At 41.3% G+C, this 19,002-nt stretch overlaps 1 protein-coding gene across 6 annotated transcripts in view; it reads right to left on the bottom strand.

Annotated features, from left to right (window-relative positions):
• LRCH3 (leucine rich repeats and calponin homology domain containing 3) overlaps nt 1–19,002 on the bottom strand; it is a 121,702-nt gene that overhangs the window by 16,323 nt on the left and 86,377 nt on the right. For 3 of the 6 annotated variants that reach the window (XM_073359111.2, XM_073359110.2, XM_073359113.2), the window contains 3 exons: nt 16,751–16,888; nt 14,155–14,232; nt 7,862–11,702 (listed from right to left, as the gene is read on the bottom strand). In XM_073359111.2, the coding sequence (XP_073215212.2) occupies nt 11,502–11,702; nt 14,155–14,232; nt 16,751–16,888 (417 nt within the window). In that variant the 3' untranslated portion in view covers nt 7,862–11,501. Of the gene's footprint in view, nt 1–1,153; nt 5,583–7,861; nt 11,703–14,154; nt 14,233–16,750; nt 16,889–19,002 lie in introns of those variants that run through there. The other 3 variants (XM_073359115.2, XM_073359112.2, XM_078854342.1) reach the window with 2 other exon arrangements.

Raw genomic sequence — 19,002 nt, 5'->3', positions numbered from 1 at the left:
GACTAGGGGGAGTAGACCTTCTGGAGGAAGTATGTTTTAAGGAGGCACACAGAGCAACAGGTGCAGGCCTCATAGGGCAGTCAAGAAGAGATGCCAGGGATAGAGGGCCAGAGACAGCATGGAGAATGGACTGTGGTATAGGAGGTCAAATTAGATGATCTGGTGGGTAGTCCCTTCTGGCCTTAAGCTCTATGACTGACTGACAGAGAAGATCACACAAGGGGTGATTAAGTCATGAGGATGGGGCAGAGCAGACGGAGGTCAGACCTAAGCAGTACAGGGTCTTGAAGGTGAAAACACGGAGCCTGAAAACCGATGCAAAAGTCAAGAGGGAGTTGGTCAAGAGATCAAAAGAATGGACCTGGAGTGGGGGACACAGCTGATGTGGTAGCATTGTGGACCAACTGGAGATGGAGTGGGAGGGAGAGCAGCATGTATGAAGCAAGGCAGGAAGTTCTGTGGCTGCTAGCAACTTTTAGGCCTCTTGCTTGTTTGCTGTAAACTCTAGTTATGAGGGAGGGAGGGAGGGAGGAAAGGAGGAACAAACATTTTGTGCCATCAGAAAAACTTTCCTATTATTGAGGGGAATACTGGTGCAAACTTCTCAGAATTTAAAACTAGACAGGATAAATAACATGAGAACGTAATACAGAGAGCAACTGTGCACTGGCTGTGGCTCACAGCCCACGTGACCTAAAAGTCTTCTGCAGTTTCCACAGTATGCATCCGATGAAGTGAGCTGTAGCTCACGAAAGCTCATGCTCAAATAAATTGGTTAGTCTCTAAGGTGCCACAAGTCCTCCTTTTCTTTTTCCACCACTAACCTCTAAGAATGAATAGGGCAGCTGATTCTGAGGAACACTAGTTACCCTCAGGGGGAGGGGCTAGAAAAGCTGCAGAGAAACAGGTTCTGATTACATCTGCTGAAAGAAACGTACTGAGTGCAAACATACGCAGTCTCCTACTCTGGCCCGGAGGTTGTTCGTTATGCTGAAAGAACAATTTTTTCTATACCAGGCTCCTAAGATGACCAGAAAAAAATTCCGTCCTCTTAATAAATATGACAATTCAGAAAGTAAATCCACACTTGATACACAGGAATTGACAATCACTGATTCAAATATAAAAATATAAGGAGGAAGAAATATTTCAGTTCATGTAGGTTTTAAAACTTTATTTCAAATTACCCAAGTATTTGGTTTTATATTATCAGTGTGTTAGAAGTTCACACAACTAACAGCATACAGGCAATTTAAAATAAAGTACACAATATTCTGGCATATTTATACTTAACAGTCTTAGAAATTATGGAATGTATTTACAGACATACAAGTATAGGTGGGAGCTTTAAAATCCTTTACTCTATTAATTACACGTTTACAAGGTTTTCAGAAACAAAATTAGATTGTAAAACAGAATATCTATACAAAAGATTTTTTTAAATGTTTAAATCCACCTTAGAATTCCTCTGCTTCTAAAACAAAAATGTCAAAGAACCATTTAAAGTCATAAAAGGGTACAAAAATCACCAGTTACCACGTTACTGCTAAGAGCAACAGAATAGTTCTCAGTGCTGTAAAATGTTGTCTAGAAATTAATAACCCAGCAAGGAAGGGGCTTTCCTAACCAGTTTCCCCTGTCACTAGCTCCCAAGAAGGAGAAATCAAAATCCCCTATTTCCTGACCAGATCATTCCAACACCATCAAGGACCATTAAGTGCCAGAGCCATTTCAATTTCTATTTCGTAACATTATCGATCCTCAGTTTTCTTCAGTGCTTAACAAGGCTTGTGTAAGGAACAAACATACTAGCAAGTGCTAAACTCTGAAATGGATTTTTCCCCACCACCAACGCCCCAAAAGGGAAAGACTACAATTGATACTAGCTTTAGCACACCAAATGAAATCCAATGTGTTTTCTTTAAAATATTTTTTAACTGGCTATAACAAAAAGTGCACATAAATATATCAAAAAATCCCATCCCATTTCATTACAACAGAAACCAGAAGTGTTTTTTGGTATAATCCATCAAGAATAAACCATATCTTGAAATTTCAGATTTGGATTTTCATCCTCAATGTCTGGTCAACGTTTAGTGTTTGCCAGCATGAAAACACAAAATTAAAGAGTCAAACTAACATGACCACACAAATGTGTACTTGCTAGAGTGAAATGTTTGTTTAGAACTGTAAAGGAAATAGGAGCATACACCTGACCAGGCATACAAGCATAGTTGCTGATGTAAAATTCGGCTACACACACGTGTGTGCAACAGTGGCTGATTTTACAACACACACTGAGAAGTGGCCATTTACTGAAAGTCAGACTCAAACTCCAAATTGTTAGTTTTCCAAAAATTAACATTTATGAAATGTCCAACTTCTACCAACATGAATGCTGTTAAAGTCAGTTTCTGTAAGTCCGGGAAGCTGGGCTGGAGCAAATAACAAGACTCTCACAATTCCACATTAAGTTTAACAGATTTCTTACAGTGAATAAATCTAAATATTGCATCCTCCTTTCGATCTATTAAACAAAACCTAATACCCAGGTACAGAGAATAAAAAGTATCTAGTACTGAGAAGTCAGATTAATTTGTTACTCCCCTTTAACAATGACTTGTAGACAACCCATAAGGAAACATTTATGGTCTATGGCAGAATTGTCTATATCAGAGTTTCCCAAACTGGGGGTCAAAACCCACAGGGGGTTGCAATATTCTGAGCCATCAGGGAAGAGGGGTAAGGAGCAGTGTGAGGGAGGCAGGGGCTCTGGAGGGGACATGCGTGGCATCCAGTCCCGCTCTGCCTGCTGGGCCCTCCAGCAAGAACCCATAGCATCTCCACTTGGCGTTGCTGGAAGCCTCGAGCCAGCAGGGAGGGGAGGCAGGGAAGCTGCTCATGGTCCCATCCTGGGGTGCATGGAGCTGGCTGCAGAGAGGCTAGTCTCTGCTGCTGGCAGAAGAACCCAAGGAGTGGTGGTGCTGAAATGAGCCCCCCAGCCTGGCAGGGAGCTGCAGCACCAAGGAGGGACGGGGAGTCTGTGCTGCCACCAGTGATGGGGCAGGGTGCCCAGTCCGTGTGCTCTGCCTGCTCCACACTGCAATGACAACTCCCTCCCAGGTACCCTGGGGAGTGGGCGGCGGGGGAGAGTAGGGCTGGCTGTGGGGCAACCCAGGGTTGAAAAAATGTGCCCTCCTCCCAAGAAATATCTGAACTGGCACCACTGCTTCAGGAGATGGGGGCAGGGGAGGTCAGGAAAAAGTTTGGGAACCACTAGTCTATAATGTCAGCGGTGAGATGCCAGAAATCTACATCCCCCATTCAACAAATGGCAGAGACTGCAGTAAAAAAAATTCTCCTTTCACTGCCACATAATCCTTCAAGGACCAGTTCTGTCCGTTGCAAGCCTTCCCTTGGAACACGGTACTGTGAAACACAGTCTACACCATTTGCTGGGGGAAGGTGTACCTGTAGAGAGCTGCTCTCTTCCTTTTTATGATGCACGTTACTGGCATACTCAGATCTTCCAGAAACCAAGACAGCCACTTACACATTATGAAAATATTTTCCCTTATCAACCGTGCGACTCTAGTTTTAAATATCCTTCATGTGTTTTTCTAGACCTATGGTGTGATCAGTGGTGTCAACACCAATATGAAGCAAAATACGTCCTTATGCGAAATCATTGGGACAACAGTTACCACAAGCTACCCATGAAATAATTATTAGGCAAACAATCAGAGTGAGAATGGAATGACAAATCCAAAGGGAAAATTCAGCTAAGCCCAGACTTCTGTGCTTAAGTGTTCCCATGACCAGGCTTATTACAGCAAAGAAAACTTTTAGCTAACCTTTTTTCCATTTCTTCTGCCCACTTCATCCCTTCTGAAAACCTCTTGGTATTACTGGTTCACTAACAATACCCCAGAATGGAACACCACAAATACCAGAAGTCTCATTCACACCCTGTGCAATCCATGATAATGGCAGAGGTGTCTTCTGGGATTACCCCAGGAAATATCAAAAGGATTTCACTGTGGGAGAAAAGGATTTTTAAAACATTACTATATATAAAAGTTACTGCAGAGCTGAATGTGACCCAGCCTCATCAGGGGGGCCAAGGCAGCACAGAAGTCTGGACTTTGTCAGTCACCTTTAAAGTAACATGCAAACCTTATTTTCAGTTTCCTGTTCACATATTTTGAATGTCCACTTTTTGGGGAAAAGGAGGTAGGCAGAAGGGACAAAAGGCAGTTTATACCACTGAATGAACTACAAGAAAACATACTTTATTAACACATTCTGTCAAACCCACCCACAGAAATTTCCTTTTGCAAAAGACTGCCACTTTGAAAGCAGAGCTAACACACAGAACCACTCTGGGAATTCAATAATCTCATTCTTTCCTACAATAATTTGTTCCTACATAACTGGAGTCTTCATTGGTGTAAGGGGGTGGCTGTGTGTTGTTTTCAATTGAAAACAGAATTGGATAACAGATCTCTAATGGATGGTTTCATAGCTCATGATTATTTGCAGTGGAATGAAAATAGGTACATGATTCTTCATAGGAAAATCTTCAATCATTATTTGCAGCAATTCGAGCCATAGACCAATTTAACATTACTGTTTAGTAACCGAGTCCCCATGATGGGTAGGAGAGGGCATGAAGGGTGGTAAGATGTTTTCCACTGAAGTGGGAAAGATTCCAATACAAAGATAGATTTATAACCAACCGAAGCTTAAAGCCAGCAAATATTTTGATTTAATAACAATATTTGAACAGGGTTAGGGCTTAGTATCTCTCACTGCCATGTCTGTTCCTTAGGGAGGTAACAAGCAGTATGGGTTTCCCTGGGAAAAAACCAACAGCACTATATAGTTATATTTTAATATTGAGGACATGCCAACCCAGAGTAAAAAATCCGTTTCAGTCTTGCTTTGAGAAACTGAGTATCATCAGCTTCAAAACACAGTCTTAACCTGTGATCTTTATATGCAATGGAAAGAGCTGGCGTTTCTTAGAAGCAGGGAAAACTCTCTCTGGGACTCATGGGGAGGACAAGCAGTCTCCATCACTGTGTCGCAATGGAAACATCCCCTTTGGAAATACATCCTAGTAGGAATCTTACAGCTTTTCAGACTGTATATATAAATCCCCTGAATCTACATAGTCAGTTTTAACAGATGCTTCTCAACAACCAGAGAAAGGAATTTTCCCCAAGAAAAAACCTCACTTTATAAAGGGGAAAAAATATTGGTAAAAAATTAAATGGAAACTGGTGTGATCTCCAAAAAAAGTGGAGAAATGAAGCAAAACATTCCTGTCAGGAATCACAGAAGCTAATTTCCTTCTTAGAGCAGAGCTCTGTGTGTTTGGATACACTGCACCAGCAGTAAAGTCTTCATGTTCTTCTGCTTAGCCAAGGGAAACCAAAAGGTCCTGGAGATCTTTACGCAGCAGACAAGTGGTGATGCTGCTGCTTTGGGGGTGCAAGCTCCAGAAGTGCGTGGACTGTCACTGCTACCTGTGTCAAACCTTTCTCTTCTAAAATATGCAGAGGCAAACATAATCGCTCCTAAATGGGACAAACACAACAAAAAGACAAAAACAAAGAAAAGGGATGAAAACCACTTAACTGAAAAGAAAAAAAATGCAAATTAAACAAGCGGAAAGAGACTGAAATATGGAATGGTATGGACACCTAAACAAAAATATCTATGGAAGTAAATCTTTACCTATGGATAAGCCAGCTGTAAATGTAACAAAAGTACAAGGTAACAAACCAGCAAACTCTTGGACAATCATTTTGTTAGTTTATTCATCAGCACTCATGAAAAATATATGTACAAATAAGGACAGTTTTTGGGGACAGGTGAGAAGAAGGAAACCGCACATTTGCCCTTACCCCACTCAAATGATATCACTTGATGAAATCAGAATTGGACTGACTCTGGGGAGTGGGGCCTTTATTTCAATCTAGTAAACATGATCACAGATCAAGAGTACAACAGGAATGGTGTTTACATTTCCGTAACACAACAGGGATGTGGGGAAGTCCTCACAACACTGTCGTGTTCAGCTACCAGATGTGAATACGCAAACACACTTTTTAAAGCTTTTAACAAATACTGAGATACTAGCATGTGCTTTGGAAATATTGTGCAATAAATCTGGGAAGTATCCACATGCTTAATAGCAGTTCTTCTCAACAGCAAGAGATATATTATCTGCACGAAAACCCTCTTAAAACAACACACCACACATTTGGTCTGATATTTCCTACTAGACACACAGCAGAAAGCCATGCGAAAGAAGAAAACAGAAGAGCACACAAGTTGTTTTATGGCAAAATAGGGTCCTGTTTATATGCATGATTGATTGGCCTTCAAAAAGGATTAGGGCTGTCTATTAATCACAGTTAACTCATGCGATTAACTCAAAAAAATTAATCGCGATTAATCACACTTATAACAATAGAATACCAATTGAAGTTTATTAAATATTTGTGGATTTTTTCTACATTTTCAATATTGATTTCAATTACAACACAGAATACAAAGTGCACAGTGCTCACTTTATATTATTTTTGATTACAAATATATGCACTGTAAAAATTATAAACAAAAGAAATAATATTTTTCAATTCACCTCATACAAGTATTGTAGTGCAATCTCTTTATCGTGAAAGTGTAACTTACAAATGCAGATTTTTTTTTGGTTACATAACTGCACTCAAAAACAAAACAGTGTAAAACTTTAGAGCCTACAAGTCCACTCAGTCCTACTTCTTATTCTGCCAATCGCTAAGACAAACAAGTTTGTTTACATTGACGGCTTCGTATTTACAATGTCATCAGAAAGTGAGAACAGGTGTTTGCATGGCACTTTTGTAGCCAGTATTGCAAGGTATTTACCTGCTGGATATGCTAAACATTTGTATGCCCCTTCATGCTTCGACCACCATTCCAGAGGACATGCTTCCATGCTGATGATGCTTGTTAAAAAAATTAAATTTGTGACTGAACTTCTTGAGGGGAGAATTGTATGTCCCCTGCTCTGTTTTACCCACATTCTGCCATATATTTCATGTTACAGCAGTCTCGGGTGATGACCCAGCACATGTTCGTTTTAAGAACACTTTCACAGCAGATTTGACAAAACGCAAAGAAGGTACCAATGTGAGATTTCTAGCTACAGCACTCGACCCAAGGTTTAAGACTCTGAAGTGCTGTCCAAAATCTGAGAGGGATGAGGTGTGGAGCATGCTTTTAGAAGTCTTAAAACAGCACCACTCTGATGTGGAAACTACAGAACCCAAATCACCAAAAAAGAAAATCAACCTTCTGCTGATGGCATCTGACTCAGATGATGAAAATGAACGTGCATCAGTCCGCACTGCTTTGGATCGTTATCGAGCAGATCCCATCATCAGCATGGAAGCATGTCCTCTGGAATGGTGGTTGAAGCATGAAGGGACATATAATCTTTAGCGCATCTGGCACGTAAATATCTTGCAACGCCAGCTACAACAGTGCCATGCAAACACCTGTTCTCACTTTCAGGCGACGTAAACAATAAGCACGCAGCATTATCTCCTAAACATTTTAACCAACCTTGTTTGTCTGAGTTACTGGCTGACCAAGAAGTAGGAGTGAGTGGACTTGTAGGCTCTAAAGTTTTACACTGTTTTATTTTTGAATGCAGGTTTGTTTTTTTTTTACATTATTATGAAAGTTGAACTTACAAATGTAGAATTAAGAGATTGCACTACAGTACTTGTAGGAAGTGAACTGAAAAATAATTTGTTTTTTACAAGTGCAAATATTCGTAATAAATAAATAAATGTATTCTGTGTTGTAACTGAAATTAATAAATTTGAAAATGTAGTAAACAACCAAAATTTTTTAAAATAAATGGTATACTATTGTTGTTTAACAGTGCGATTAAATGCAATTAATTTTTTTAATCACTTGACAGCCCTAAAAAGGATACCTGTTAAAAGTGCTGTTCTTACTGTTAAAAATAATACAATGAAGAATTACCAGGAATATTTTAAAGGCAAATATCCTCAATATAGGAATAAAAAAGGGTCGTTCTTGACCTATCAGTTATTCATCTTTCAGACACTCTTTTTTAATAGAAGTCACCTCAGAAAAGCACCCTTATTAAGTCGTAGTATTTAAAAATATCTAGTGTGGAATGAGCTTTCAAGGCATTTACGGAATTGTATTGTTGTGTGTATAATCTGAGTTTAGGGCCTGATCTTGCAACCAACTCCACAGAGGCTCTCTGCCTGTGCTCAGGCAGAATCCCACTGACTTCAGTGAGGCTTCATGCAGGGGTTCAACCATGTAGAGTCAAATGCAGAATCAGGTCCTTGCATTTCTACTTAAAAAAAAAAAAAACTGATACCCCATATTTGGTCACTCTATAAACCCCTGGAGAATCTTTATACATTTCTGTACATATGCACATGGCAAGCTGATTTTCTACACTGCTTGCATCTTCTGTGAAGACTTAAAAAAAAAATCTTCAAATTCTTGGCAATGTGTGAGTGATCAGAGCCTGGACTCCTCATGTGGAGACCTTGAGTGCAACCCTGAAATTCTTGAGGTAAGACAGGTACCAGACTGACACCTTTAAAGTTCCAATAAACAAGAGACTAGAAAGAAGTACAATTACCAATAAAATATCTGTGGATTTCAGCCTTTTAAAAATATATAAACACAGGGAAACGATTTGGAATGAATCCATAGCACAGAGATAGACAAAAAGGCTTAAAACTGGAAGGCACCGTTATTGTGAACCCTTTCAGTTTTTAATCACAGTGTTCATTAAGAGAAGTTAATATAGGCAATTGAGTTAGTTTTAGTCCATACCAGTAAACAGTGCAAAAACAGCTCCAACGGTCAATTTTTTAAAGTAACTGTAATCCTGCCTTTTGTGGGGGAAAACAAGCACGTTCTCCTCAGGCAGAATTCCCAGACAGGAATGTTCTGTGTCAAATCACAATGTGATCTGAAAAGGAGGCAGGCAACTCCCATTAACCTACTCTTAGGTTTGTTAGCCCAACTTTTATTACAAGGCTCAGCAGACCATGCATATTAAAAAAACATTTTCAATGGCAATTACAGCATTTGCAACTCAGCTATGTATGATGCAGTGCTTCAGACTTACTACTGTGTTACTACTGCTGAAACACTGGACTGCAGCAGCTAAGATGGGTTTAAGAACGGTTGACCATATTTTCTTAGGATTAAGAAGAATTCATTGAAACACATTCAGAAAAGGACATCTACACTGGGGAGACATGGTCTCTTGCACACAGCGTCAGGAGTGCCCTGAAGTGGGAGGGTAAAATGGGAACTCAGTCTAAACATTTAATAATTTAGCAGGAGAGATGTGCCAAATCTGGATTAAAAACTAATCTAATGGGTCCCAGCCTTTGTGGGTAACAATCCATGTACTGGGCTAGGACTGCAGCTGAACTGATCATTGCCACTACTGTGGTTGGTCTAACCTGGAACAGAGCTTATGCGGCTCCAAATGCCACTCCTGCCAACATGACATTGATTTTTAAAGGAGTCCAAGCTTCACAGTAAATAATAACTCCCTTCCCCACATGGGCGCAGGGCAGGGGTGCATTGGCACCCAGCACGGAAGCTCTTCGTCTAGTTCGGGAAGAGGCAGGTTGAGTACAAGTTACAGAAATTTGAAGGACGACTGATTGAGAAGCACCAGGCTAGCTAACAGTGCCCAGAAGAAAAAGTAAGGAGTGAGCTCCATGTAGCGGCTCTGCAAATAATGGAACAGAATGGATCAGTGTCTAACTACTTTTGTTGACAAACCCTGAAGGAAATGGGGCTCTAATATAGAGTTCACGTGACAGTCCCATTAAAACAATAGCAAACAACAGAAAAAGGCAGATAATTGGTTTGGTGTCAAAAGAAAAAGTTGGATGGACTTTGTCTGCTCCTTTTAACATCCGATTTATGGATCACAGTCTCCCTGAGAATGCATGAAAGCAAAAGAATGCAGCGTGCAGCTGAAAAATTCTGAAAACTACCTGAGTTTTGCAAACCAATGAAGAGTGAATATGTTATTAGAGCTTTTAGCCCACAATTCTATGATGGAAAGATTCTGATCATGAGGAGGAGGAAGAGACTTATGGAATAAGGTTGAGTTTGAACTCACACCAATCAAGTGGCTGCTCCAGAAGTTTGCTATGAGGACCACAGTAATATCCCATGATAGCTCATCTTTTACCAGGAACCAGATTTTTCCCAGTGTGCATGAAAAAGTTCAACTCCTCTCCAAACTCCAGGCTTGATGTATTAGGCTATGTGTCCACTGTGTCGCTGCAGCCGTGCCATTGTCAGGTGCGCTGTGTGGCTGCTCTTTTTCGCTGGGAGAGAGCTCCTCCAAAGAGGGGCAGCAGCTTCATCCCACCAACGAAGCGCTGTCCACGCCAGTGCTTTTCATCGTTAAAACTTTTAGTCATTTGGGGTGTTTTTTTACACCCCTGAGCAGCAAAAGTTTTAACGAGGCAAATGCCAGCGTAGACAAAGCCTTGGTAAGGTGAAGCGGCTCAGGATTCACGGTCAGCCTAAGTGCCTATTTTTAGGCTTTGTCTACACTACCACTTTGGTTGGTCAGGGGTGTGAAAAAAACCACACCTCCTGACTGACATAAGTGTCACCGGCAAAAGTGCTGGTGTGGACAGAGCTATGTCGGCAGGAGACGCTGGTTGGGGGTGGATTAATTACGCTGGCAGAAGGGCTCTCTCCTGCCGGCAAAGAGCGGCTACACGGGAGATCTTACAGTGGCACTGCTGTAGCGGTATAGCTGTGCCGCTGTACGCTCTGTAGTGTAGACAGCGCCTTAGTCAAATGAGACACTATTCAGAACCTAACAAGACAGGAAATCCAAGACTTTAGCAAAAAGGGTTAAGGAAACAGGCTTGTAAAAAAACACTCTAGTCCTGATAAAAAGAATCATGGGTCACGTCTCCTAAGACACTAAGCTATAACAAGGCACAGTGACATGTAAAGAAAAAACAATACTTTGCACATGTAGGGATCACTTTTCATCAGAGGAACTCGAAGCTCTTTATAAATGCGGGTGGTATTCCCATTTTACAACTGTGGAAACTGAGGTACAGTGGAGCTGTGATTTTCCCATGTTACACAGCCATTCAAGAGAGTTGTGACTAGAACCCAGTGCACTAAATCCTAGTCCCTTACTCTAGCCACTGGACAATAATGCCTCCCCTTGTAAGCAGAACGCTTGCTAAACATCACACAAATACAAACTTGTAACAATGTCACAGATTGTCAGGTGGGTGTACCAAAGAGCATTTTTACATTGTACATGTCAACTCTGACTGGTTATCAGAAAGAATGCACTGCACTTATCCAAACAGTTCTTGACAAAAACAAAGCCTTTACCAATCGCTGAAGTGATGTAGCAACTCAGCAGCACCACTATCCTTCAGCTAGAGGAAAAAGACCCAGCGATAGAACATACAGAGTGTTAGCATTAGAGTACAGTAAAATGCCGCAAAGCCCCCAAGCTGGATGGGAAGAGAGACAAGAGTGGATTCTTCTGACTCTGTCCCCAGGGAAAGAAGAGTTTCAACTGTCCTTTTAACGCTGAGGTTTAGCTGAAGAATGTCAGAAGGGGAACAAAGATTGTCCTGTCCAAAGTGTGTGAGCAGGAAGGGAAAACAGACAGAAAAACAGAATCAGTTGATCAACCGTGTAAGTATCCATGAAGCAGTCAGTCATCTGATATCTCAAATACATCCAACAATTTCAAAGAGTAAAATGCAACTGGTTAATTCACACAAAGGAATATGCAAGACTCCTGTTCTAAAGAACTGCCTCCTTATATGCATTTTGCATTCAGTAGTGTGTCAATCTGTCTAGTTTAAATATATAATAAAATCTCTTCAATAAAACAGCTAACAGTTGTCATAAGTCTTAGTTCAAAACAGTTCTATCTTGGAAGTCAGAAACAAATTGGATAAGGTATTCTTAATCTACCACTGGCTGTATATGAGTCTTCACGTTCTACATACTTAATCCATACTTTTTAATTAGTGAAATGATTCAAAACGGCACAAACAGAGCAGATTATTTACCTGTAATTGATCTCTGAATGTAGTATTCTGCATAGATACCGAATATTTGATCACATGGCTTAAGTGTTCTAAAATTATCAACATTTCCAGACCTTTCACCTCCCTTCAACAGAGGCATCAACTGTAAGCAATGATGGATAGGTGCGAATATAGCATATCATAGTGTCCAACTGTCAGTTTCTTTTGATCCAAGACCGCTAAGTCACACAGTCTTTTGTAACTATTCCACTGGAATACTGGAATATGAGTGTGGCTCTACGCAAGATACTACCTTTAGAGAACAATAATAACAGGTAACTAGTTTGCCCTCTTAAAAGGTAAGTATTTCTACATAGGTCCATACTTGGAGACATCCTTCTAGTTCTGTAATCTCAGAATTTAAATGAAAGGAGGCACACACAGGCATTTTTTCAATAATGATAACTAGACTGGCATTCTCATGCAGACATCCTACCTTCTCTGCTCAGGGGCAGAGGAGACATGTGAGGGTAAGTTAAGAGTTCAGGTGGGGAGTCACTCAGCTAAGTATTCACAAAGGCCTTGTTCTTCAGGAACTCTAATTTGAAGCTCAATGCAGGAGAAATGAGAACATAATAAGATTCTAGGTAGGTCAGTCTTGTCTGCCTCTGTGCACCTGCATGTACCAAGGCAGATCTAGCATAATAGAGTCCATACCATAGACTTGCATTCAGTGCACAGACTTGAACAGTGTAGTAGATATGACCTACTATTTCACTTGTCCTCTCCCGTTAACTCCATGGAATGTGAACTCACTCTGAGTGAGACTGACCAAGTGAGTGATTCTGGTTTACTTCAGGACACCTAGTTAGTGCAGCACTCCAAAGTAACAGTGGGTCCCTCACTGCAGGGGTCCAACCTCATGCACTAATGAGCCTTAAGAGATTAATGGGCAGCTAAATAAGGTTTTTATCCTACATTTTTGATGGCTCAAGGCAATCAGCTGTAATACATCTTGGAAGTGAAGCTATCAATGACTTAATCCAGGCAAATACTGCTTTAGCAGTGACTGTCCAGGAATCACTTTTAGAAGTAGTTATGAGTCCTTGGGTCCATTTTTCCCTTTCAGAGAAGTCTTTCCAAAAGCAAACAGGATAAAAAAAACATGAAGCAAAACTGCAACATGAGTTCTATCACTTACTTTGTAATGTAAGGAAACATAGCAATTAATGCACCAGAGAGAAAAACAGCAGCAAAACAGAGCAAGTAGCTATTAAAACATCAAAGTAACCTTTGCACTGAGATCAGCTGGTGTTAGAAGTGAAGTGGGGAAGGAGGGAAAGAGAAAGAAAAGACAGTTGGACTATGATGTGCTATATTGTATATATATATTTCCATCTCTTCGCTCTTGCCCCAAGAGCAAATGTACAGTGTTTTGGAAGGTGAAGAGGAATTCCAGAAGGTACTAGAGCTTGAGAGCAAGAACATATAACACAAGGAGTGGAGATCTATGCACAGATGACTACCCAGCAGAGAACAGACCAATATCATGGTTTCTTCTTAGACAATCAGAGTGGTCACATAAAATAATGGAGCCGTAGGCTTTGCTCTGAAGGCAGAACAGAAACCTTGGTACTTGGGGAAAAAACACTCAAAACTGTATCTTTTAAAAATTTTTTTAAAGCCTCTTGGATTAACACCCAACATATGGTCTCAAGAAACCTGAATGACCTTTTTTCAAAACTAGATTCTTAATGCACCTCCTCATTCTGCTTGACAGAATCAGAGTGAATCCAACTATATGAACTTTATCTCAATCACAGTAAGTGAAAAGTACTCTTTGCAAACCATTATTGCGACTTTATTTTGCTTCCTGAAACAATGCAAAATCAAATCAGCTCTTCATAGTTATATGTACCTTACATGTGAACCTACAGTACTAAACTTGACACATTTGCATTGTCCCCAAAGGTTTCAGAAAGATCTCTTTTGTAAAGTAGTATACAATACAGTATACCTCACAATACAGAAATAGGAGGGGATTTACCTGAGGCACACCAATCTTTCTGCAAGCTTCCAGGAAATTCTCCACATTTCGTCTGCATTTTGCCATTGTTAGTTTAGGCTGCAAAGAAACAGGAGAAGAAGGCATACAAAGTTTTTAATTGGCAGGATTTTTAAAAATAAAGCTTTTGGGTTAAATAAACGACTAATATAGCTGCAGTCCAAAAACACATTATGATGACATAAGCTTATCTAACTCAAAACAGAGCTCAACATTTCCTTAGAAAGGCAGGCATGAAGTGAAAAGCTAACTCATGAAGTGCTGAGATGAACATTTTAATGGAAAGAGTATTTTGATCTGTGCAAAATATACACACAAAGTGTTATAAAATAGGCTGCACATTTGGTGTCTATTTTGAGTGGCTGCAATAACCTAATCTTAAAAATACATTTAGAATAAAACATCCATCCATCGCTCCAGTACGGTGACCTTTGAATTTCAGAGTAATTTTATGATGTGAACCAACCTGGAGCCTATTCTGAGTTATTAAGTTATATACAGGTTTAAAATGTATTTCAGTTAAAGAGGTACAAAAAGAGCCAGATGAAACCAGAGAAAATGGAAACTGCTGCCTAAGTTCCTTACAAGTGTGTTTCATGTGGTTAACAGCAGAGTTCTAAATTGTATTTATCAGATTCTTCTTGAATAATGGGTATTTTCTGGTAAACTTCAACACTTTTACACAGACCTTAACTACTGGAAAAAAAAACAGACTAGACAAACAGAAACAAGACATAAGATGCCCCTTTTCTCCCTTGTGCTGGTTACCCACATTGTGGGTAACAGCGGACTGGGCAGATTCTGTGAGGCTAATATTCCCCCCTCTAAGCAGGTGGGTGGGTAAGCTGGTGGAGCTTCGGCTCCACACCCTCAATGTGCCAGACAGCACAGCTGAGCTGGTACAGAGGGGTAAATAATCTGTGCCAGGTTAAGGGTTGATGCAGATTTCCCTCTACTAGAGTAATGAGGAAAAACAGAGAGCATATTATGGCTGAGTCACAATATAACCCCATTCCACTCTCAGGCCACTGCAACTATATGCTGCCTCTTACTCAGGGCTTGTGGCAAAGCCATGATTTAGCTCACAATGTAGACTTGGAACCATCCAATTCCACAGAGGACAGGGCACAGAGAATATCTTCATTATGAAGTGAGTTTACTGAATAGCAGCTATAGACATCCATTTCTCGAGGATTCTGTAATCTGCCTAAAATGCCATCATATCTGTTTAGTCTGTTATCTAAACTATGGGGACATCTGCATGATCAAACAAGACCACAGAAGACAAGCCATAATGATATGGTACACAATGCTGTAAGTGCCAGTTCGAGTTCTAACACAAGTACTGTCTCCAAAATAAGTCAAAGCAAAACTTAACATACATTTTTCAACATTTTCCCCAGTGACTCCCTTTGGTTTTCTTTTTTTATTTATATGGTCATTCACCTTGTTTTAAAACTGTAACAAGCAAAAAATCTGCCTTTATGAGAGCAAAATGCACTTATATATTCAAAATACACTTGTATATTTCAAGTAGGCAAGAGCCCACAGGGGGTGGTGTCTTGTATAGCTCTGTTGGAATTTAACTTATGAAGCACACCTGTGAGTTTGCTACAAGCAGTAAGGGAAGGCAGACAATTTCCCATGCTCCACTGATCTTCAAGTTGTCCTTTAGGTTGCCTAAAAAGACTCCAACGAAATGAACAAACTTGCCACAACAACAGGATCAATACTGTAAGTGACTCCTCTTCATTTCCTGATTCTCATATCTTCTCTAGCCACATGTGGTATTTTGGTGGTACACATTTTTAGTTGCCGTTGATGAAGTTATAGATACAGGTACTTTTCCTGCATTACTTTCCAAAACTTCTAAAGCACTGTCCAAAATGTTGCAGTCAGGTAACACAGAAGTATCTTCTTAAGCAATTTCTATTGCTGGGTGTACTTCCTGCTACAAACACTCCCAGAATACACAAAGATTAAGTTCTTGTCCTACTGTTCCCACAAGTGTGTGTCTGGGCTTATCTGCGTTGTGCTCCAGGGACTTTGAACAATCTGATCAATATGCCCTATCAAAATTCCTAAGAGAAAGAGTTGATGGTAATTTAAGTGGATCCAGGAATGGGAGTCTATTCACGTCAATTGAGATGGAATTCCGATTCCCTATTTCTTTCTTATGTTTTCTGTATTGTGTTGCCACACATCCATTTAAATGCTATATATCCCAGCTATCTGTCCTTTTCTGTTTCTAAGACCTTTTGACCCTCTGAAATACCCTGTTTTGGTTCTCATATTGAATCCTGCCTTTTGTTTTACTAAAATATAAAGTTCTCAAGTCCTATAAGTAGTTCAATTAATAAAATATGTGTTAGAAGTAACTATGTAAAATAGACAAACACAAATGTCACTAGTTTTTTATGGCTTTGTTACACATTCTGCTTAGGCAAAGGAGACTGGTATTTTGTTATCTCTGCCCAACATCAGAAAGAGATGTTACATGTAGTCCTCACATGGACTATGAAACACTATGATGGGACCCAGACAACTACAACACACTGTTACATCTTTGTATACTTACTACAGCAGGAGAGGGGACATGGATGCTGGGAACAGATCGAGGCCACACATGATTGGCTAAGTGGCAGAGAACAACTCCATCAGTAAGAGCTGCTCCAAGATCACTGGGCAAAGACACTTTTAACCGTGACTCAATATTCTACAAAAGAATGAAAATTATGTATCATACAAAGCAAATAAGAATACAATTAAAAGATTAAATACAGCTGCTCTTCTCAACCTTATTTATTCTGCAGCACATTTCATAAGAGCAGAACCTCTCATGGATCAACAACCCTCTTAATTCTCTGGGGCTTGGTTCTCAAAAGGTTTCATTCTGTGGACCACCAGGATTCACAACTGACCACAGTTTGAAAGCTACTGAGCTAAAAGACAAATGGAGTTTTCACAGTGCAGCATATGGAATTAAAATCCAGCAACGGAGATAAAAAGAACGTTATTCAAAATCGATGAAAACCACAAATCCCAGGGTGAGTAATCAAGGTCCAAGAAATATATTCCACATCCTCCAGGTACTCAGAGAGTAGATGTACTATGAAAATAGTTGTCTTAAAGTGTAGGAGTGGAATGTACTCACCAGAGGCAAGAGATAATATTTTCCCTGCAAAGGAAAACTGAACTACTACATTTAATCAGTTTAAGTTATCTTAAGCAGGAAAAGGCAATGAAGTGTAGTGGTTACACGAGAAGAGAACAGGGTTCCAATTCACGGGTTCTATTCTGGTCTCATTCAATATATCATTTGCAGTCAAGCTGTAGCGGTGTTGGTCCCAGGATATTAGCGAGACAAGGTGGGAGAAGTAATAGCTTTTATTGGACCAACTTCTGTTCGTGAAAGAGACAAGCTTCCGAGCTACACAAAGCTTAGAGCCTGCCTATTTCATTCAGTGTATGACCCTTGGCAAATCACTCTTCTGTATTTCAGTTTATATATCTGCAAAATGAGTTTGGTTTTACACTTAAAACTAGGAAGTAGGTTGTGAGGCTCAAAATATGCAAAGTCCTTTCAGATCAACAGATCAAAGGAGCTAGAGCTACATCAGTACAAAATATTATTTAGAGAACATGCTGGGTTATGGTTTCCTTTAAGTCAGGGCTGGGCAAACTACAGCCCGTGGGCCGGATCCAGCCCGCAAGCCGTTTTAAGCCGGCCCGCGAGCCGCACCTCACAGCTCGGCCCCGCTCCGGCCGGGGCGCTGGGTTGGGGGGCTGCACCAGCGGATAGGCTGCGTTCCAGCCGGGGCGCTGGGTTGGGGGCTGCACCAGCAGCAGGGCCCCGCTTCATCACTGGGTTGGGGCTGGACCACGCGGCTTGGCCCTGTTCCAGCCTGGACGCTGGGTCAGGGCTGGACCATGCAGCTCTGCCCTGCTCTTGTGCTCCAGCCAGGATGCTGGGTCGGGGCCCCATCATGTGAGTTGGACCCACTCCGGCACTCCAGCTGGGGTGCTGGGTTGGTGCCGCACCACGCGGCTCAGCCCCACTCTGGTGCTCCAGCCAGGGCACAAGGCTGGGGGCTGCACCATGCAGCTCCCGGAAACCACGGCATGGCCCCACTCTGGCTCCTACGCGCTCCAATGGGAGCTGCAGGGGCAGTGCCTGCGGATGGGGCAGCCGCCTGGCCGTGTCTCCGTGTAGGAGCCGGAGAAGGGACATGCCACTGCTTCCAGGAGCAGCTTGAGGTAAGTGCCACTCAGAGCCTGCACCCCCCTGAGCCTCTCCCCACACCCCAACCCCCTGCCCCAGCCCTGATCCCCCTCCCGTTCTCCAAACCCCTTGATCCCAGCCCGGAGCACCCTCCTGCACCTCAAACCTCTCATCCCCAGCCGGAACCCGCACCCCTGCCTCAGCTCTGATCCCCCTCCTGCCCTCCAAACCCCTCGGTCCCAGCCCAGAGCACCCTCCTACACCCCAAACTCCTCATCCCCAGCCCCACCCCAGAGCCCAAACCCCAATCCCAATTTTGTGAGCATTCATGACCCGCCATACAATTTCTATTCCCCAAAGTGGCCCTCGGGCCAAAAAGTTTGCCCACCCCTGCTTTAAGTTCATGAGTGGAAGAAAAAAATCCATTCCGGTGAAGTGCTTATATTCACTACTGTATTAGGATCAGCATTTATGGAATGGGTAAGAAGTCTTATTCCTTGACAAAGTCTCAAACAATTACAACGATAACTTACATTTTTAGGTTTCAGAGTAGAAGCTGTGTTAGTCTGTATCTGTAAAAAGAAAAGGAGTATTTGTGGCACCTTAGA

The sequence above is a fragment of the Lepidochelys kempii genome, chromosome 9 (genome assembly GCF_965140285.1).
Source record: "Lepidochelys kempii isolate rLepKem1 chromosome 9, rLepKem1.hap1, whole genome shotgun sequence".
In the NCBI taxonomy this organism is placed as follows: domain Eukaryota; kingdom Metazoa; phylum Chordata; order Testudines; family Cheloniidae; genus Lepidochelys; species Lepidochelys kempii.
This window is presented reverse-complemented; position numbering and strand designations above follow the sequence as displayed.